Source organism: Dermacentor variabilis, chromosome 5 (genome assembly GCF_050947875.1).
Source record: "Dermacentor variabilis isolate Ectoservices chromosome 5, ASM5094787v1, whole genome shotgun sequence".
NCBI lineage: Eukaryota > Metazoa > Arthropoda > Arachnida > Ixodida > Ixodidae > Dermacentor > Dermacentor variabilis.
This window is the reverse complement of record NC_134572.1, coordinates 123,443,963-123,466,206: the sequence shown is the minus strand read 5'-3', so window position 1 is coordinate 123,466,206 and position 22,244 is coordinate 123,443,963. Positions and strand designations below refer to the sequence as shown.

Sequence of the window (22,244 nt, the reverse complement as noted above, 5' to 3'; positions counted from 1 at the left end):
CTAGCGACCGCGCTAAGCCATATCGACGACCGGGCGCTTTCGAAGCAGGCAATCCCGGAGTGATGGGCGGTCTATGCGGTGGTCAAGCTAGAAGCCGGTCAAGGTGATATTGAAGTTTCTACGTTCTAGTGTTCTTTCAGAGAGGCTTTGATATTACCGGCCGATGTCCGGGAGTGACTGACCGTACAATGACTGACCGAACCCACTGAACTGAAACCACTGCTTGTAGCTTCGACGATCTAACGAGAACCGGCAAAAAGGCATTAAGGGGCGGATGGCTGCTGATCAGCATGTGTTGATTGGATGAAGTACTACGAGTAAGAATGTACGTTTTGCGTATATTTTGCGGCGCTTCCTCAACAGGGGAGTGATAAAGAAGCGTTGAATGGTTTACATGTCATAGGAATTATTTGTAGGTAGCGATGCCATGGCGACGGTCACCGCAAATGCTTATTGCGACGTTTACTGCCGCGAAGATTAGTCGCATGACTGGCTGTCGCTTCTCTCGAGCAGGGCAGGCTACTCTAATTTTTTTTTTGTCGTGATTGTAAGTAGAATCAGATTGTTTACAACTACATGACAGCTTAAGCGAGAATTGCTTTAATACCATATTTGCTGAAAAGGACTTCTTTTCTAGGCGTAAAAAAAGGTGAAATGGAAAGTACTCACAGGTATTTGGGCGGAGGGTAGCCTTGGGCTGCACAAGGCAGTTCCACGGAGTCGCCTTCATTAGCCACCACAGAAGATCGCACATTTGTGATCCGTGGAGGCACGTTCACTTTCAGATCTTCCCGAACAAGCAATAAAACAGAAAAAGAGAAATAGAAACGAAAATTGTTAGCAATTTAAAGATTCACAATAATTCACTAGCAATTAGCAGGACTAGTACACTGCACACAAGTAAGGAACTTCCCATACGGTCATCCCCAACCATGTATCCTCTGTCTACAGCACTCCTCACAAATTTCTAAGCTATAGCGCTCGTGAACACTCCTGCCCTCCGTAAGAGCACTGGGTTCACCAACAAGCATAACTTGCTGCCAAAAGACATGAATATTACACCTCGCATTCTAGATCTTCAGAGGCTCCAGGTGGACAATGCGGGGCATCGCTGATCTTCGCACTTTCACGGCAGGCTTCGAAACTTTCGATAAATACTGTAGATTTCCTTTCTCCCTAAACGCTGTCATCTGCAACACGCCCATTTTGATCGCTGACTTTGGTAGCTAGTTAGTTTGGCACACTGATGTCGATGTACAGTCACAAAATATTTTCTGCCACTGGTTTAAACATCGACTAAGTCATGGCATTGTGTCATTTTCGTTTATCCAAAGGCCCTATAGCGTAAGACTATTCCAATCTGTTTTATTCAAATCTCCTGACGTTAAATTTACGTAATCACCGACGCAAGCATCGAGTGGTAATCAGCAGCGTTGTTTGAAAAGCCCAATCAAATGCCCTTTCGTTTATAGGATGTCACTTTCTTCTGCTTTCAAAGCGAATAGCATTGCCTAATTGAGCAGTTTTTCTTATCTAACTGGCTGAGAAGAGGAAAGGAGTACGCTGAAGTGGAAAGAGTTTCGACGTGGCTGAGCCAGCATAGTGAAAGTAGATAACTGGATGATGAAGGTGGTGCTGGCGTCTGCGATTAGTCCGCTTCTCCATACTTAGTTTGCGCTGGCAAGTCGAAAATCGCGGAGACGTGTAACGGAAGGTTAAAAATGCCGCTAATACGGATACTCAGCAAAGTAGAGTTGACAGAGCAATGCCGTCTACGCGCTGAAAAATCTTGAAAATGTTATACGGCCATGTAAAATATTTTATTATACGTAAATAAATATATACTGCCCGGCAGCTCCGATTAGCCAGTTCCACAGCAATCGGCCGACAGCCATCTTCTATTCCTTCCGGAACGGGGCACTAATCAGAAAAACTTTCAATTTTGTTCGGCATATTAATGCGTCTTTAACGCGTACACGTCCCTTTGACGCGGTGAGGTTTCGCGGTTTTGTGACGTAGCGTGACAGACAGGCAAAGTGGGTGCAGCCCGAAAAAATTTGATCAATAGCAATGGGTGAAACAATGCCTTTTTCGCTAATGGCGAGAAAGGTGCCGAATCAGAAATTATTATTTTTCTTTCGTTTGGTCTCATCATACATAATCAGCGTGCGCATATCACATTACATGGGGCGTCTTCGCGTTTTTCGTTACGTCGTATGCGTATGGACGGTGGCTCCAAAAATTTTTGACCAATCGCGTAGGGCTGATTGCAGAATTGGAATAGAAAAGTTTGGAATAGCTTTACGTTATAGCGCCCCAGGTGTGCGCAAACCCTGTGTGATTACGCTCATAGTATATTTTATGTACGTTTAACTTACACGCCGTTTTTATTTTTCGCATAGCGTGCGATGATAAATTAAGACTAAGTGAAATTGTTCGCGTTGATTTTAACATCTGTGGGCTAAGCGTGATTTATATCCTTGAACGTGCAATTCCTTACTTTTATTTTGATCACACCTTGCACTGGTGTTGATAGTTGCTTCGTAGTTACGAAGCAACTACTATTACGCTGTTGCTCATCTGTCAGTAGATTTTAAACTGCGACGCGTAGCGTGGCATTTTACCTTGAATTGTTCATCGGCAAATATACTTGCATTGTCATCTCTGTAGCCCCTTCCCCCTCCACTTCCTACTGTGATGCCATATAATGCTGTGGCTATATATATATATAAGGACAGCATAGGAGAAATTAAGTGCAGTCCCTTATGGAAATGAAGAAATGGTAAATAAATGGAAATTAAAGCGGATGAAAAATGTCGGAACATGCCTAAGCTTCGCCTTTAAGAGTGGAATGCAATAGCATTCAAGGATCCGTGACTGCTTCTTACGCTTCCTAGCAAGTGCAGCTTATGTAAACGTAATGTTTTCCTGGAAACGCTGGCGGCGAACGCTGTGTAAGAAGGCGACCTTCCTTCTCTATTTTTTTTTTAATTTTTGGTAAGAGCATCGCACGCGTAATGCAATGACATAGAATGGTTTCCCACCTGCGGCCAATTGTCTTTTTATTCATGTGCATTTTTGTTTGTTAGCTTCTTACTATATATATATATATATATATATATATATATATATATATATATATATATATTTATATGTTGGTATACTCATCGCGAAAAGTGCGTTCATGTAGCCACTTAAAGCAGCGTAATTGAGCATACTGAAAACGATCATTACCCGTCACGACGAGTCTGCCGTAGGAGCTGAGCTTTGTCTCTCCACTTAGCCGGTGCCAGGTGCGACAGCGGAACTCGGTGGAAGCGTCAGACTGTTGAACTCGGCGTACTTGCAGTTCTCCGCTAGGAAACACGCTCATGCGACCACCTAGAAAAGAGAGGAAAAAAGTTGCTTACCCCTGAATTATCTTATCCGCTTTCAGTTTATCAATTTTTGGCAATAAGCTTGAATTTGAATCAAGTTAAGAAAGATTCACAGCATAAAAGCTATTCGAATGAGACTGTATCGCAGCCAAGTGGCTCTGCCATGTGTACACGTTGTTACGTACGTCTTTGTAGCGTTTCTGTCATGCGTACCTACCATTTTTCTTTTGTGTTTTTATGTTTTGGGTCGCTAAATTTTATGAATCAACGCATGACACTATCACCATGATCACAACACATGATCAGAGTCAGAATTTACTCGAAAGGTGCAGGGAGTACAATGTGAAAAAAAAAATTGTTATGGAACGTAGCGAAAAATTATCTGAGCCTCCATATTCATCTAGCGTTGCGACTGTAGCACAGTGCGGTTAGGCTTCAAGTAGAACCTGTTGTAGGCTGACTGCTGATTGTTATTTCGTGCGATTTGTGGAGGCGTCATCAGCGTCGCGTGACCGAGTTGTAATCACAATTGCTTTCTCGTGCGCCGATGTGGCTTCGAACAGCAGCCCAACGGCGAGGGACGTACTGAACAAAGAGACTGCACCGTGGATTATTCCAGACGCGACTTGACTGTCTCGGGTTAACCATTCTGCGGGCAGTTTCTTTCTAGTAGCACGAAAGCTAGCGCAGTACGTTGCAATTTCAGGCGAGTGGAAGCACGGTATATTCCTGACAAGTGCCTCGTCAGTTCTGATATATCGCGTAAGGCCCACCGCCGACATTCACCCTTCGTTTACAGAAGCATAGTGACCATGGCGTGTGGCTGTGAAGCCGATCGTGGCTTGTTTAATCCGAGCTACCGCTGTACAGTTAGAGGCGGTTGCGCCAGTGGCCAAGAATGTAGCTAGACCTAGGCACGTAACACGGTAAACTTGAACGCAATAACCCTGGCCAGCCGCATCTTGAGAAAAACGAGGACATTGGCTGCAGTCTGCACGAACATCTGTAGAGAGTAGGCACTTAGTTTTTATTGTGACGTGCAATTACCTGATCGAAATTAACCGCGCCCACCGCCACTATAGGGACAGGCTGATTGGCTCGAAGACATTAAAGTTCTGTTCCCTGATTGCTGAGTTGTTCAGACACGTACGCGGCAGGTGGACGTGAGAAACACGTCCATTTTCTCCCTAATCACAATAAAAAGAATCAAACCCATCGTCCCCACGGTCCTTCTTGGTCGACTACGCCCGAAATTGCGTGTTCGATCGTGTTCCCAAAGGCGAACAAAGAAATTGCCCTTTTTCGTTGTATACTTCTTATAGATATCATTATTTGCTTGATTTTTGCACAGCAACACTCACGCTCTTTCTTGCGGACAGCAGCTTTACCAAAGTACAAGGAATGCAGCTCGGCGTTTGGAACTGCTTCACAATTGCCTCTGAAGTCTCCAGTTTGAATAAATGCAATTAGTTAGGGCTTAATAAAACTTTAAATAGTACTACATGATTTGGTATCGCTGGGGCCTGGAATTGCGCATACATCGAGTGCGCATTCCTTCTGTGCGGTGAAGCGTAGCGCCGTAGCAATTGATGTGCTTTTTGTCGAAGCCTAAAAGCCGCCACTATTGAACGGAATCGGCTATTGATCCTGGGAACAACCATGTGACAACTGCGGTGGACATTTCGCCACCGTGAAATATGATGCACATATTTGGTGCAATACTGGATCCGCGCGTCTTTACGCGCGTTTCATCTTTGCGGGCACCGGTATTGAGCGGCATTGAACGCGGCCTGTCATCTGGCTCTAGCGCGCGTACGCGCACACCAACGTATACGCGTGAATATACCCAAACGCAAGCACGAAAACGAAAGTGTGCATAGTATACGGTGCCCTGGGCGTAAATGAACGGTAAAAGGGAGAAGTGCGCCGACCGTTGGTGACGACGTTGGCCTTGTCGGCAATCTTCTGCTCCCACGAGACGACGACCACGTCGTCCCGCACGAAGGATGGTACGTGACATCGGAGAACGGCCGTGTTTCCAGCGATGGTGAACTCATCGTACACTTGCACTTCGTAGTATTGCTCCACGACTGCGGGCGGAAAGGAAGAAAAAAAAGAAGAAAGAACGAGAGGGATGTAAACGGTGACATGTGGGATAGAGGAGTACACTAACGCTTCTTCATTTCATTTTCCAACGCTCGCTTTTCTTTGTCTCTTTTTATGTCTGTTTTAGGAGGTGGTTGGCAGGTGCGTTTCGAGTGAAAGCTCGAACGCGACTTTGGCGAGACTTTGGATTTGAGGAGCGATTATATCGGACATGTGAAAGGGCCTCATTTTGTTTTTCAATAGTGCCTGAGTTCATACATTTTTTTGGGAGAGATAACTACTTTGAAATTGCCGGTTGAAAGTACACCACCAAGCGAAACATGCGCAGCCTTTTAACAACGTCGCCGGATTCTTTCTGGCATATATTACATACTCAGAACTATAAACGCTACCCAAAAGCTTATTATGTTCTTTATTTTGCCTAATTTGGTTTTGTTGTTGTTGCACTGACCCATTTGGAGACGTTACCCGAAGACGTATGCTTCGTAAAAGTCGAGGTGCAACCAACTTCACGCACAAGTGCAACCCCTTTCGCAATTGAAAAACAAACAAACAAGAAAAAGAAAAAAGAACACTTGACCGAAGCACGTAAAAATGCCTCCATTTGAGTATATCTTTTTTGTAGCCATCATTTAAGCTTTTCTTTCCATAATTTCTTTATCTCTTAATGCTATGACGATATGAACATATTTATTTATTTATTTATTTATTTATTTATTCATTTATTCCAGTTTTAGCAGCAGACATAATATAAAGACAGATACAGGGACAGAATTTAAAGGCAGTTCGTGCTTGATGAGGCCTCTGACCGTATACAGTTCAAAGCGATGCAGTTACAGAACACTCAAAAAAAATTTTGCTGAACAAGAGAAGATATACTACGCGACATTTTACACTGTTCTAGAGTTCCGAGAACGGGTCACTCGTACAGTGACACGTTCGAATTCGTATATTGAATAATTGGGCGAAATCAAATATTATCGAGAAAGCTCGCCGCATTCCATCAACCCAGCCATCTGCTGCATCTGCGCTGCCTTGCCCAATACGCCCTTTGCTTCAAGCGTGTGCCACAAGTTGAGCAGTGCCTGTACAGGGGATTGACTATTTGTAGAAAACATATGGCCTGCCGCGATCTTGTACAACGTCGTCGAAAGCCTAATAATTCAAGACACTCAATTGCAGCGCCATTGTAGAATGACTTCCATTAACTTCACCGTGGACAAGGCGTCTACATTGTTTACCCCAGCTTTATTGACAAAATAAATAATTCAAGTGTGCTTTACTGACAAGAGAAATAATTCAAGTGTCGTGCTGTTAGTGGGAGCAGTAGCACCGACGGCACGCAGTGACTGACACGCTCACTGTGTGACTTAGCTCCGCCCAATACGAAACAATTTCGCAGTTCCTATATTAGAAGTCGAGTTCAGGAGGTGTTTCCTTGTCCATCGACTTTGTCCGAGAGCTGACGAGTATATACGTCAATACTTTCTGTCGGTTAGCGTTATGCGCTCTTGCGACTACGAAATGGGTCCTACTCTCAAAGAGACGATGTAATATGCAATAACTGCATAAATGCTGAGAGGAAATACACCAACAGTCTTGGAAAGCTTTTCAGGAGCTCTATGATTACATTAACAAGATTTACGAACTCACGTGCTATAATGAAGTCCACTCAATTTGCTTTTTGGCGTCGCACGCAATACAATTGATGCCAAAAAGGTTTGAGTATATGCTGGTTGCCATAACGATAGTGTAGTTGACGACACAAAAATTGCGGTAGGTGGAGCGATATGAGACGCTCAGAGAGTAAAAGGGGATAACTAAATATGTACGTCCACAAAGAAGCAAAGGGTTGGGAAAGTATCTTCCGGTATTTGGTTTCGGTATTACTTTTTTGGTGCTTGAAGCATCAGTAGACATAATGTGTTCCAAAACCAACACTGACACGACAGAACAGTCTGGAGGTTATTTCTAAATTCTCTGCTGTTATGTCAATTATGGAGGAGAGTGTATCGGGCCAGGTGCTAAAAAAATCAACATATGTACCTTATTTCTCAGTAATGATTTGGTGTACAATAGTGATATGCTGAACAAATGATCTCTAACAATGCTGTTATACATTTGCAATGTTATCATTATCGTGCGTTTATATCATGTTCTGCTTTTGCATTACTTTATTGCTTACATTTGTTTTTTTTCTTTTACGCCAGATAGCTTGACTGTGTGCTACATAAGCTACGCGGTTTTCAGCCTTTTAGTTTGTTCAATGTGCACAGTGTCGTGCATTTTCGTGTCGGCTTAGCTTCACATGACCAGTGTTGTGCGGAAACAGACTGGGAGGAGAATAATGGAAACTGGCGCCTTTTCAGGCATTTTATTGCCTTTTCTCCAAGACCCTCGACGATCAACAGTACTTTTTATTTCGTGTTGTCTGAATAAATATTGCATTATATATATATATATGTATATATATATATATATATATATATATATATATATATATATATATATATATATATATATATATATATATATTTGGGGGGGGGGCGGACGAATATCTTGCCTGTTTCCAGACTCACGCGTATGCTACGAAATCCCAACCTGCGTGTCTATATGTACCTGGCAGCGTGCGTGACGATGTGGCGCCTTGGTAGACTGCGTGACAGAGCCCACGCATTCTTATATTGCTCAGCTGTAGTGCTCGTCTCACTAAAGCACGACCAACGCTGCCTGGTGGATTACGTCCAGAAGTGCCTGGGAAAAGTTCCCCAGCGGATATAACTGAGCCCTGGACTGAGGGCTCCCTAACCTAGATGCACCTAGTAATACCAATAATGTTTTCATTTTACATAGTAGTTCTGCGGAAACCCGCAAGGTCGAGAGAAGTAACTTGTAGCAATTGCTACGAACGGGTGAATGTTTTCATTTATTCATTAATTAATTACTTCTGTACTTTTTCTCCTACTTCGTACCTTTTTGCCTCTTCCCTAGTGCAGGCGAGCAAGTTTGGAGATTGGATATTATCCTTTGGCTTAACCTCCTCGCATTTCGCTTCCCATTTATCTGTCTCTTTCCCCTCTGGTAAATTCGGAAGGTAATTCGGAGGGTAATTCGGAGGGTCAATTCGGAGGGTAATTCAAAACGTAATGGCGCGACTTCGGATGAGTACACACACCGAAGAGCCGGCAAGGACAAACGCTTAAGCGATCGTCTTCGCGAGCGCAATAACAACGTGCGCAGTGGTAAAGGATGGTTTGCGCCCATTTGAAGAAATACTCGCCGCGGTGACTCCAAAGGCTACGGTGCTGTGCTGCTGAGCTAGAGGCCGCGGACCCGATTCTGGCCGCGGCGACCGCCTCTCGATGGGGGCGGAATATAAAAAGGCGCGTATGACGCGTGCTTTGAGTGCACAATAAAAAAAAAAAACGCCAAGTGCTCAAGATTATTCCGGAACCCTTGCCCCCAACGCACACAACGGCGCCTCTCGTAAGCCGCTGTGTAGTTTCTTTACGTTAAACCGCACGGTTTAGTTGATTTACCTGTCGTGGGGTGTTGCTATACAGCTATACAAAGAACTGCTACAATACACTGTAAACAGGGTCTGACGTGAACTTAGATGCTGCGGCTTCTTTTTCGCTTTGTGCTTGTTCTGCGTTTGCAAATATGCATTCTGTTGCCATTTCCATCAAGCAATGACATTTGATGTTGATGGTTACCAGATTGCGAGTCGGCTTCGATGGTTCTGCGACCCTCGCGACAATGTATGAATGTGCAGCATAGCATGTTTTACCGGGGTCATCAAACCAAGCCTAGGCATCGCGTCCTGCTGCACTACGCTTGGAGCGATCGCGCTCGAATTTGTGGAGTTTCAGTTCGCTGCTAAAGAAAACAAACAGTTTTTCTCTTAGGTAAGGCTAACAGAGCAAACTTAGTGTTAGGACACTTAAGCCAATAGTTATAATAGTGTGATGTGTTAGACCGCGTTTCTGGCGTCATTGAAGAAAAGGAAACGCACGTTTTTTTTTTGTTGTTTTCCTTTCTTCGACTCCATCTTTCGAAAGAGTTGTACTTCATCCTGGTAACCAGGCCTCGCGCGAACAGCCGCAGCCCCATTCGCATTACTAACAGCTCCACACGTCACGTAGCCCGGTATGCTGACGTTGATGCAAAAGAAACAACTGGTATGCGCTTTGATACTCGTAAAGCTCCGTCATAACAGCGAAAGACGCCCGGTTAAGTGTGGTACGTAACAATGCCTAAAAAAGAAAGAGAAGCCTATCGAAATCGATCGTTGATCTTATAGAGATCGGCAACCATGCAACGCCCGACTGCCGGGCACGAATGAGTAGTTGGCGCTCGTGCGGCACGAAAAGATGGGACAGAAGAAAAAAAAGAAGAGAGAGGAGAATGTGGAACGCGAGATTGCTATGTCTCCGCTGATCTCTCGTGGCAGTGCTTTCTCCTCCTATCGTACTACGCCAATGCGCTCGAAGTTCTGGTGGCAGGGCCATTTCTCACGCCATAGGGATCAGAGCCTATAACGCAGCAGGTGGCTATCTTCCAGACACTCGATAAAAGTAGTCGGCTGTTAACGCTTTCGCATTACGCGTTAGTTGCCATTTCACCTCCCCTTGGGTCGTTTTCGCGGTCTTGGCTCTGTAGAAAATTTTACTACATATATGAGGATTTGAATTCCGTACTGCTGCTACTGCCACTGTCTGATCACTTTGCAGTCGTGTGTATATCAGTGCGCTGTTAACAACAACTGCCATATACGTTGATGTTAGTCGTTTTTCGCATCGTACGTGTCTTTATTGTATTCATTACTGTGATGGACCTGAAGTTCAGCCGGCTACCACGCTGTCTTGATTAAATAGAGACGGCACGTCCGAAACGCATGCTCTTCTTTTAATGAAGCAGCGAATAAAAAAAAAATACTTCATGCCCTCGAGCGTGAGGAGCTCGTGAGGAGCCAAACGATGACGATGAAGGATCGTCCGCTATACGGGTGAAAGTTCCAACAATTGCCACTGAATACTAATCTCAGGATACCATTTCTCACCAGCACTGACAGCAGCGTTCGTAAAAGGGCATGCGAACTTCACTAAACAATTCTAAGCACTCTACATGCGTTTTGAATCTTGGTTTTATTGATGACCAAGAGTGCGGTCGTTTGTTCGTAACGCTGTGATGTGCCTTATTCTTGTGCAGAAGTCGGTTGCTCAAAAATTTGTACCGTGTTTTTCTTGATGTTGCTGCATCTTCCGTTCTCAAAAGCGAGTCGCTCTTGCTCTGTTATGCGACCGATAGCATCGCCGAGGTGTGTAGAACTTGCCTTTTTCTACACTAAATAGGGCACGTTACACATAGAAAGAGTACGGAGCACAAGTGCATGGTTACCCTATCAGGCGCATACACATCACCAACATTTCGAATTCTTTCGTATGCTGCGACTGCGTGCTCTTGCTTATACAAATAATTTCGCAATGTATTTGGCAATCAATCTTTGGCAATCTTGGCATGCTACCCTGGGCGTTACAAGAAGTATGACATGCCTACCATGGATAATTAGTCGGTATGACCGGACGGAGGCACAGCCATAGTGTACTGTAGAGTGCTTTGCTATTTATACAAGCTGCAGGTGCCATGTCGTGGAATTAGAATAATAAGTAAATAATTTATGCCGTAGCGATGACATTAGTTCAAACTAAAGGTGATTATGGCCTGCAAAGTACGGTAGAGTTTAATTAAAGAAGAGATCCCTATTTTCATGCCCGAGAATGGCGTCACGTGAGCTGAAACAGGAATTAGTTTGCCACAACACAAGGGTTACCGGATATGGTGGAGTTGCACTTTCGAAATTAGTCGTTGCGTGAACGGTGAGGACTGATTTGTGCACTAACTCGATGACAGCAGGCTTAGCCGTTTCGTCGGAATGAAATTAGCCTGTAAGTCTCGTGTAAGTGCTAGCTCTATCAGGCTTTGAGTTGGGCAGGGTCGGAATGGCTTACATTAACGGTTCGCTTAGCCCGATTTGTTTCAAGGTGCACGCGAACGTGCACTGGTACGCCAGATGTTTTTCCGTGAGTGGCGACGACCTAGATAAGTAATTCGAGTGTTTTCTGTTCTTTTTGTCTCCCCTCGACGTACGTTACCAACGAGGTCTCATACAGTTAGAAATAACGTAATGTGGGGCTATGCCGTCCCGACTTGTGGCTCGACACGCTGGCGCCGGCTTCGAGCCAGCGAATCCACGTCGTCCCCAAATCCAAAGCAATGAACCACCACAAACCTGCTCGTACTCGCACTTCCGTGCTCAGGATTGCTCCGAAAATGTTTTCCGCTCTGCACCGATAGGTGGTGCCGTGCACTTCCTGGCGAAACTGCGACGCTGCGAAGGGAGGGAATCGCAGCGTGCCGTTGGGAAGCAGCAGCAACAGTCCTTCGAGCGGCTCCGCCTCGGCACCCTCGCGCAACCACGTGACCCTCGGCGGAGGCTGACCCGCGGCGGCACAGTTGAGCGACGCACCCGTCGTGTTGGAGAAGCGCAGCTCCGACACCAGGGGCTCCAAAAGTCGGGGACCCAGGCCCTGTGGGCTGCTCCCAGCGTGGCGAGCTGCGTAGCATCAAAGAGGGAAAGCCAGACGGAGTTCTTAGTTGGTGCACCACGGTAACGAATGGAACTCTAGGCGTAAAACAAGTGATCGCAAAACATCTTCACTAGTACTGTAAAGTGGCCCAATGTTGATCGAACACTGTTCAAATGTAGGGCCAATGTGGTCTAACGGTGTGCGTGCAGTAAGACTGTTTTCGGGCCTGTAGGGATGGTTATGTATGGCACGCCGACATTTTGGTACTTAATGTGTATTTTGTTACATCCAGCAGCCATGGTTGTAGCAATGATCGCTCAGTCGCAACTCCGTAGGATGTAACACTGACTGCATAGACAGAGGTAATCTTCCGCCTCGGGATGTTGGTAGCGATTTACTCAAAGAGCTAAGCACCAGCCAACATAGAGGAGATAAGAAATTAGGAAACACCTTCGCTTGTGATGGAGAAGACCTGTTCCGAAAACTTTTCCTGTGGCGTACAGTTCTCATGGCTTCCAGCATGTTCACAGAGCAAGCACAACTCGCTGAACTATGTAAATCGTGCTATAGGATATATGAAGTTCGCCTCTATGTGTACATCTTAGTTTCAGTTTGGTCACTGCGTCACCGTCTCATAAATTGCGAAATAATAGGCACTAGCTGGTCGAAATTTGGAAAATGTACGTCTGAGCGACATTCTACAATTTATTCCTACGCACACATGTGGGGTCTGAGGGAAGGATTAATACAAGATCCCCGCGGGAACATTTCCACCACGCACTCTTATATTGCAGTATGCACGGTCACGTTTTCTTTCGCGTCGTTCTGGTGCCGCTGTGACCCGCAATGCCATGCCGGCCAGGTGCACTTCGCATCCTATTGTATGTTGAACCCTGTCTGATCACGTCGAGATGAGCATTGTTCTTCTTTTCGTTTGAGTAGTAAGGATACTGCAGCTAGTTCCAAATGTTTTGCGTAGTTTGAAGCCAGGTTAAAATGTTTCTGATGATTACGTTTTTACTTCGGCGCCTTAGTTCTGGGTTTGTGGCAGGAGATAGCTGAAATTTGCGTCAAATTTCTTGGAACAATAGCACTGCGAAAAAAAAAATAAAATAAAATTCACCATTGTTATCGGTGTGCACAAGAAAAGGGCGGTGCTCCTAGTATTCTTTATGAGCACGAGTGCTCTAGGCATGCTCCGGGTTTTGGTTTTGGAGACAAGCATTATGTACAACGAGTCGTTGCGTCGGTGATCAGCTTAACAAGCGTTGTGATGCTTTATGAGGAACAAAACTTTCGAGCGTGTCAAGACCCGGCTTCTACCAACTTTTATGACGTCAGTCAGAGGAAACGTTTGAACTAGTGCGGGCAATTATAATAAAGTATTTTAGTGTGTGCTTGCGGGTCATAGTGTCCTGTTAGAATTTCGGGAGCTCCTTATGTGACCGTCCACTGCTCCCGAGAACACGAAGCTCCACATGAGGCTGAAGTGAAATAACAGTTGACAGAAATATTACCATCAGCACTCGCAGGCTGGTGATGTAGCCTTATTAATGATCCTAATAGATTTCCTACGCTGCGGTCGAAACACGAGAAACAGCGACTGACATTTAGCCACCTTTACGTACTTTTATATCGACCTTTGGTACGCTCATCGCAATTTTTATCCCGAGTATTCAGACTGAACAAAAATGTTATTGACGAAACGAAATGGTTTCAAAAATTGTGAAGTGTCTGTTTAGGGACCGCCTTGTTAGTTTGGTCAGACAGAAACTGCCGAGTTTGAGAGATACTGTTTTCTTTGTTCATTGAACGGCGGTTGCGAAGAACATAAATGAACGGCGTGATCGCTTTACGGAGTTAATACCAATTGCCTTTATTCAACTGACGATATTCTTCGGTTGTTTGCAAAGAATGCACGCAGTATATTTTGTTGAAGTTGGCAAGGTAACATGCTACCAGGATTAAGTTTGCTGCATTTGTCACGATGCTAATGCAATCTTGGGGTGGTAATGCGAACACAAAATATAGCAGGCCAAGCTATCTCCGGCGTAGCCTGGTCGGCGGCCTCTCGACCAGCAAGGATTAACATTATGCAGCTTACGTTTCACTGAGAACGTAATGTTATCAGAATTTCTATGCAAGTATTCGCACCAGACTTGGGTGAATCCAAACAAAAAAGGGCAGTAGAGTAGTCCAATGAAGAATACAGCAAAAAAGAAACTCTGGACTGTACAAGAACTGAGTCAAGGGAGAGGAAGTTGGTATAGTATGTAGTGATTTAAAACAACAACAGCGACAACTGAAAAACGATAAAGCGCGCTCCTAAAGTCTCATGGGGTCAGAAGCGAGCACAATGACGCAATCTCGCCTACCCTCCCACAACCCACGCTTTGTGAGCCTGTGAAAAGGATTTCGTGATCTTTACATCCCTCCTTTAGTAAGCGAGTTGTGGGTGCGATCAAGCCTCATGAAAGGCGAAGAAAAGTTCGCGCGGCCTACCATGCGAGCCATTAATCATCCTCACGATCCTTTCTTGAAATCTGGTCGGTACGACGCGCCCCTCACAGCGAAAGTCTGTATAAAGACGAGTGGTCGCGCAAGGCCGGAAATTTTCAAAACGCCAGCGGACAAAGTTGTTTATGATGTGAAGAGAGCCAGTGTAAGAGTTGCGTAGCTACGGTCGAGAAAGTTTAAGAAGGAATCTACAGTTTCTCTCTTCGGCTTAGCAGCGGATCGTACCTTGCGAGGACTCGCCATAACGTGTACCGATGAGTAAACATAGGCATAAAGGTTGCGTGGCGCACATGTCACATCCACTGAGCTGGGGCACGGTACGTTGCTTTTGTTGTTGATGATGATACTAATGGTCCATTGGCATCCCTTTCAAAACAGGGTGGTGACAAACAGTCACCCAGCCTTCTTGAGTTTACCAGGCCCAGCTATATGCAGCATGCAACTGCTATAGGCGCCTGACACCATATCAGGACACCTGGTGGAATATAACGGAACTGCAGTCCAAATTTGTACGTATCCACACTACGCAGCGCGCATGTCATATCGCTTGTCAAATGACGGGATACCATGCTAATGATGACCATGATGATATAATGGCATTCGATCTTTTTGAAATGGAACGGTGACAAAGATTCACCTAGCTTGCTTGAATCAATTAGGTATGCCATAATGTTTTATATTACATCAGTATTTATACATCTTCGTCATCTTTTTATTCCTTAAGACTGCTGTATCTACCTTGCATGATTACCTATGCAACTGCTACATACCGTGCCACCTGATGTAATAACGTGCAACTACAATGCAAAGGGCGCATGTATAAACGCTACGTGGCGCGCATCTCACATCACAAGGCAAGTGGCACAATACGGTGCTTATGCTGATGATAATAATAATATATGGGGTTTTACGTGCCAAAACCACTTTCTGATTATGAGGCACGCCGTAGTGGGGGACTCCGGAAATTTTGACCACCTGGGGTTCTTTAACGTGCACCTAAATCTAAGTACACGGGTGTTTTCGCATTTCGCCCCCATCGAAATGCGGCCGCCGTGGCCGGGATTCGATCCCGCGACCTCGTGCTCAGCAGCCTAACACTATGCTGATGATGATTGTTTCTTATATATATATATATATATATACACACACACACATTCTGGGATTCTTGTATACATCTCCTTAAACTTCTTCCTCAAACGTTCGTTAACTGCCTTGTACCTCTGCCTGTGCATTTGCTACATGGCGTTCTACCTGGTGCAATAACATGCTACTGCAATGCAAAATGTGCACGTAACGACGCTACGCGGCGCCCATGTCACATCGCTTGTCTCCTCGCCGGATGGGACGCGCTTATAGGGCATTTCCCCACTGCATGGTATCAAGCGATGGGGTGGCTAAGTGGTCAAGTAGCTGACTTCCGCGCAGCAGGTGCAAGTTAGATCCCGGTGGGAATTGGGGAGTGTTTTTCTCATTCCCTGTGGTAGCTGCTACTGACACCGGACACCGGCGGCAGAGGCGGCGGCGGCGAAGACCATCGCCAACCGAAACGGCTAGTCGAATCAGCTCATAACAGCTTACGCTGAAAAAAAAAAATATGCGGGCGTTTTGATTTCTCCCGGAATGCGGTTTCAAGCCGTGCTGAGCTAGCACTTCGCAAAAGAGCTGCGCTGAATAATTTTTGACATTTACACATATAATCAATGCCATTCTCTTATGTCACAAAAATGGAGTACTCTGCTATACCAGTCGGGTGAAAACCAGACTTCCGGCGCGGAGTCCTGGAGGGAGCGATTTTGCGGGCTCTGTGTTCAGCTGGGAGAACGCCGCGGTCGATTAGTGTTGAGGCCCTATCTGAATGGTTGCCGGGCACGCGTCAGAGGAAGGCTTTTACAGGTTCGCGGCTGGTGGCGAACGTCTGCTCCTTTATCAGAGGTGGTGTTCTAGGGAGTTCGCATTATGGGAGATCCTTTCGCGTGATTCGGCACTAGATGCATCGATACATGCGGCCGAAAGCGTTCCTGGCACTGCGCGAACAGCACGAACTTAGCACAGCACAGCCGTTTGAGCCGACACGTCTGGTGCCGAGTCGCGGGATCTCGCGACAGGGACAGTATCTACAAAAGCAGTCGCCAGAGAATACTGCACCAGGACAGAACATAGGCAGTGGTCGGAGGACGTCAGAGAACGTCGAAGGAGCAGGCCTTATACGTTTTCATAGTTGTCGCAAAATTTGGAGGAAATATTGCAAGTGAAATGCTGAACAGTGCGACAGCTTGAGCGCGTATTTCGGCCGAGAAATGTTTGGCGAATTTGCGCTGACAAAGAAAAAAAACAACACAAACCGAAGTAACGCAATACTGCTATCCGAGGCTGCACTGTGAACGTTCTTCATATAGAGCACAATAGCAACTGCTTTACGCAGTGGGCTGGCTTCCGACGTGACCGCTCTTCCATCGACAATGTAGTTGATCTCGTTTCATATGTCCAGCACGAAAGGTCCCGTAAACGTTTATCTGCAGCTTTATTCCTAGATGTGAAAGGGGCATACGATAACGTATTACATGAGGCTATTCTCGACGCTCTTGTGACGGTTGGCTTAGGTGGTCGAGTATTTTTATGGATTGCAAGTTACCTATCTGCAAGATCATTCTATGTATTAACTGACGATGGGCCAACTACGCGACGCTATACCAGCAAGGGCGTTCCTCAAGGCGGTGCTCTCAGCCCGACGCTATTCAACCTCGCTCTTATTGGGCTTGCTGAACACTTGCCAACTACCACCAAAATTTCAATATACGCAGACGACATCTGTCTCTGGACTTCGGCAGTCACACGTCCTCAGATACGTGCACGGCTTCAGAGAGCGGCTACTTTGACAGCGAGCTACTTGTGTGAACAAGGTCTCAGCATATCGCCAGAAAAATGCGCCCTAGTGGCGTTTACTCGCAAACCAATGACGCCTTATGTCATCTCAATCAATGGGCGGACCATTTCCTATGTCAGAACCTACAGATTTCTTGGCGTAATTATCGACCGAGACCTCTGTTGGAGCCCGCACGTCGCTTACATGAAACGACGCCTAACAGCAACCTCCCAGTTGTTTAAATACCTGACAGGAAAGACGTGGGGGATGTCAGTAGACGCAATGCTGAGACTCTACAGAGCTCTCTTTCTCGGTTTTTTAAGATACAGTCTACCTGTACTGAACAACACCTGCAAGACAAACATTCGTGTTCTGCAAGCAGCGCAAGCTCAAGCACTCAGAGTTTGTCTTGGTTTGCCGAGATGCACGTCAACTGAGGCAACTATTGCGATTGCTCGGGACCATCCAATGCAGACTCACATCATGGTGGAAACCCTGAGAACGCATATCAGACATTTGGCACGGGCCCCCTATCACCACCTTGCAACACTACCTTCAGACAGGCACCAAGCATCATTCTCAAAAACTATTGTCAAGTACAACGACAAACTTCCCTCGGGCTTCACCGCTGCATCTAAACCATCGATGCCCCCTTGGTGCCTTGTCAGCCCCACAGTCCATCTCAACGTGCCAGGAATCGGGAAAAAGTCTGAGCTGTCGTCGCCTGTGCTGAAACAACTGTCTCTGCTTCTTCTGCACGAGCGGTACGCAGACCGTGCACATATTTATACTGACGGTTCCACAAACATCCAGTGTTCGTCCGGTGCTGTAGTCGTCCCAGAAAGAGGTATTACCATCAGCTTTAGGACTGACCACCCAACGACATCTACATCTGCGGAACTAGCTGCTCTTCGAGCTGCACTTTGTTTTGTCAATCGGGAACCACCTCGACAATGGTCAATTTTCAGCGACTCAAAGGCAGCCCTACAATCTGTACTATCAGCTCTGCGTCGCGGGCCATTCGAACAGCTCGTATTCGATATTAGATGCCTACTCCATACATCACATGAGAAAGGACATCACGTGACGTTTCAGTGGCTGCCAAGTCACTGCGGCGTCATCGGAAATGAAGACGCCGATAAAGCCGCTCGGACAGCTCTTGAAGACACACAGGAAGAGGCCATACCACTTTCACGGTCCGACGCAGCCAGCAGACTTCAAGTGCTTGCACGGGAGATCACGCTCTCTCTACGGTGCACACCAAGGAGCCAGACCAACCGCAGCAATCATCAACACGACCTGCCCTCCTTGATGCATCTATGTATGCCAACCGGACTCCGCCGAAGTGAGGCCACCCTGTTTTATCGCTTATGGCTAGGGGTGGCCTTCACGAAATCTTACTCGTTTCGCATTGGAATGGCCGACAACGCTATCTGCAATGCCTGTCTTTGCGAGGAGACGCTGGAACACATTCTGTGCGACTGTCCTGAATATAATGTTCAGAGACAGTCCATGGCGTCCGTTCTAGCGCACCTTGACAATAGACCATTGTCAGTTGCCACCATTTTCACATATCGCCGACTGAAGTCATCGCAGCTGAAGGCGACGAAGGGACTACTTCGGTTTATGAAGGATACGGGCTTGGACAAGCGGCTGTGACAGTGATGTCACGTACCGCACAAGAGTGACAGACTGTAACCAACGATGTGTGTGCCGTGTTATGTGCCCTCTATCTCTTCTCCCCATCTTTCATCCCCCCCCATCCCGCTCCCATGTGTAGGGTAGCAAACCGGTTAGGCAAAACTGGTTAACCTCCCTGCCTTCCTTCTCCACTTTTTCCTTCCTTTTCCTGCTTTACGCAGTGGGACGATGGCTCAATTGTCCAGACTGGCCGCAGAATGACCGAAGTGACCACTGAATCGAATTCTCCTACCGCTATCCGGCTAAGTTTTGTTTTCTCTCGCTTCAGTGCTGAAAGCACGGGAACCTTTATAGTTGCATTTGTATAGATTGCACCGAAATCCCACGGATTGCGGCTTGCCTAACCGGATTGTATCGACCTTTCCCGGAATGTGCATTTCCTGCTTTGTTGTTTCTAACAGGATGGCGAGCGGACGCAGGTTGCGTTTAAAAGATTGGTGTTAAATCAGCGAAATTTCGAGGGAGCAGGGCTGAAATACAAGTGCTTTTCCTGATCTATAACACCCCTCACCCATTTTTTCTTTTTCTTTTTTGGCAGTTAGTTTCAAAAAAGCTGTGTGATGTGTCGGTGTCTGTGGTACAGCTTGGGATTTTGTCTACGGACAAACAGTGGCGGGGAACTTACACGCAAGGCGGATTCTCGAAAGTGAATTCTTGCGGGAAGCTTCCTTTCCCTTTTATCGCGTCGTTCAGCAACGAAGGACGTCTCATGAATGAATCGCATTCGAGAAACGTTGTTTTGGTTTTTGCCAGTCAAAGGGACACATTGGTGTCTTTCTCATTTTGCATCTGGTAAATAACGTTCTAGCGGAATTGCAGTCACAATTTTGAGTGACAGTTCATTTGAAACATGCGTATTCTTGAGTCAGTGCCTTTAGATGTAAAGCAAACTGCATTACAGGTGCACTAATTGAATATGCAGTGTAGTCAGCAGAACCGTAAAAAAAAAAAAAGAAGTGTCTGTACGTCTACAGTGTTCGTTCGCTGTAAGTGCTCCTATAGTTCTGAATCATTCAGAACATCGCGTTACATCAAGTGCCTGTAAAGCTTATCAAGTATGCCGCTATTAGCATACGAATAAGCGACCGGAAGCGTGAGAAGTGCCGTGAAGTAGGCAATCAGAAGAAAGAGCTATCTCGATGAATAATTAGATCTACGGCGGAATTTAACATTTGAAGAAATAGCCGTACTCGCCCGAAGCAACGACATTTGTCCGGCTTTCCGGCTTTTCCTCAGAACCAACCAGAAACAAAGACACTTCCTTTGATCTCCGAAAATCGAGCTAGACTGCGCGAAACGCAATTAACGGTCTTAATATCGACGGGCGCTCGATGTGCCCTTTGGCGAAAGCAACGTAATTAGCGTTCGCTCAAAGCGAAACTATATAGCTCTGGCAAGAAGCGCCGCTGAACTTGCCGTCGCGCACACGTGCATGTAATTTTTTTTTTGACGGACACGTTTCACTACTGTTCATTGTGTTATATTTATTGATTTTATTTATTTAAACATTTCCCATGTCTGAAGGCATTGGTGAAAGGAGTGGAACATATATAAAGACAGACACACATGTTGAGCAATAAAATTTAACGTAGTGTGTTGTTCACGGCTGGCTCGAAGTTTGCATTGTGCGGAATAGTTGCGATGGAAGCAGGCAGGTAGTTCCAGTCTAGACTCTTTTGTTTCTTCTTTCTTTACATGGTCGAGCGTCGGTAAGTCATAAACTAGGGGGCAATTTAAATTCCGAAGCAGGCAGCATTTACAAAGCGTCGGCGGAATCGCTTACCGGCGTCCCCCAAAATGACGCAAGTGAAAGGGTATATACCGACGCTCGACGACTCGAACTCGGAATCGCTAAACGAATGTGTCGCCCGTCAAATGTCTGGCAGAGTAAGTTGCCCGACGTCTAAATTGCAAGCGTGCCTGTGTGAACGCGCCTGCGTGCCTTGTGAGCGCGTGAACCGAAACGTGTGTGTGTGTGTGTGTGTGAGAGAGAGAGAGAGAGAGAGAGAGAGAGAGAGAGAGAGAGAGAGAGAGAGAGAGAGAGAGAGAGAGAGAGAGAGAGAGAGAGAAAGAGAGAGAGAGACAGAGCGAGACAGATAGAGAGAGAGAGAGAGAGAAAACAGACAAAAGCACGTAATCGTATGTTGTTGCGTTCACAACGCTGGACAGCCATGCATGGCTGTCGTAAATACAAGCCAAGGACCGAGCCAAGAGCGGCTGCGTCACCGAGAGCACGCAGAGGGCGGGGCGTCGACAAACGCAATATCGGGGGGTAATTTAGAAACGTCCCATGTTTGGAGAGAGCCTTGGGGAATGGCTTGTTTCGATGCCGGGACACGCTCCTTGCAGTTCTGCGGCGGACGCCCGCTAGCCCCAACGTCCCGCTTCGCCCGCCCGCCATAAAGAAAATAAGAAGACGGGGCGGGTAGTATATCGAGTTGTTCCATGTCCGATGCAGGAGCGCACATAAGTCGGGAGGCCGCGCTGCCGCCGATGCGGGGGCCCTTGCTTATCCCAATGAAATTAATGGTCCCCTTCGAGCGCCTTTCGCTGAGAAATGCGCTCCGACTCGGCCTCCGCACAACAAAACTCGCATCAATAATAATAAAACAAAATAAGAAAATCGACGGGGAAGAAAAGAAAGAGAGCAACCTCAAGCAAGAAGCACGTGCGCCGAAACATCGTGTCAGCCCATTTAATGCAGGCGCGCAGCGCCGGCAACGGGCGGTTGAGAGAAAGAACGGAGCGAATCAGGACAATGTTAAATGTTTGAAGAGCAAGAGAGATGCACGCAGAGCAGCTGGCGGAGGAGGAACGGTGGTGGGGGAACGTGGTTTCTAATAAGACGCGTGCAGGAAGTGGTGCGTTGTTCGCGCTGCCTCGTCCGTACACATGCTTGCGACTGCGGCAACAACGGCCAGCGAAGGCGGAGGCACCTTCGCCTGCTAGCGATGCTGGTGGCGGAGCCATGACATTAGTAACAGCTTGCACGCGTGCGGCAGAGCTGAATGAGAGAGAGAGAGAGAGAGAGAGAGAGAGAGAGAGAGGCAAGAAAAATGAGGGTGAGAGCGGAAATTAGGGAGGCAGAAA

At 46.4% G+C, this 22,244-nt stretch overlaps 1 protein-coding gene across 1 annotated transcript in view; it reads right to left on the bottom strand.

The window, feature by feature from the left end:
* Positions 1-22,244, bottom strand: part of LOC142583637 (cell adhesion molecule Dscam1-like) — a 215,639-nt gene that overhangs the window by 171,459 nt on the left and 21,936 nt on the right. The window contains exons 2-5 of the mRNA XM_075694130.1: positions 11,776-12,099; positions 5,309-5,467; positions 3,235-3,381; positions 670-787 (exon numbers count right to left, since the gene is read on the bottom strand). Of these exons, the coding sequence (XP_075550245.1) occupies positions 670-787; positions 3,235-3,381; positions 5,309-5,467; positions 11,776-12,099 (748 nt within the window). The remainder of the gene's footprint in view (positions 1-669; positions 788-3,234; positions 3,382-5,308; positions 5,468-11,775; positions 12,100-22,244) is intronic.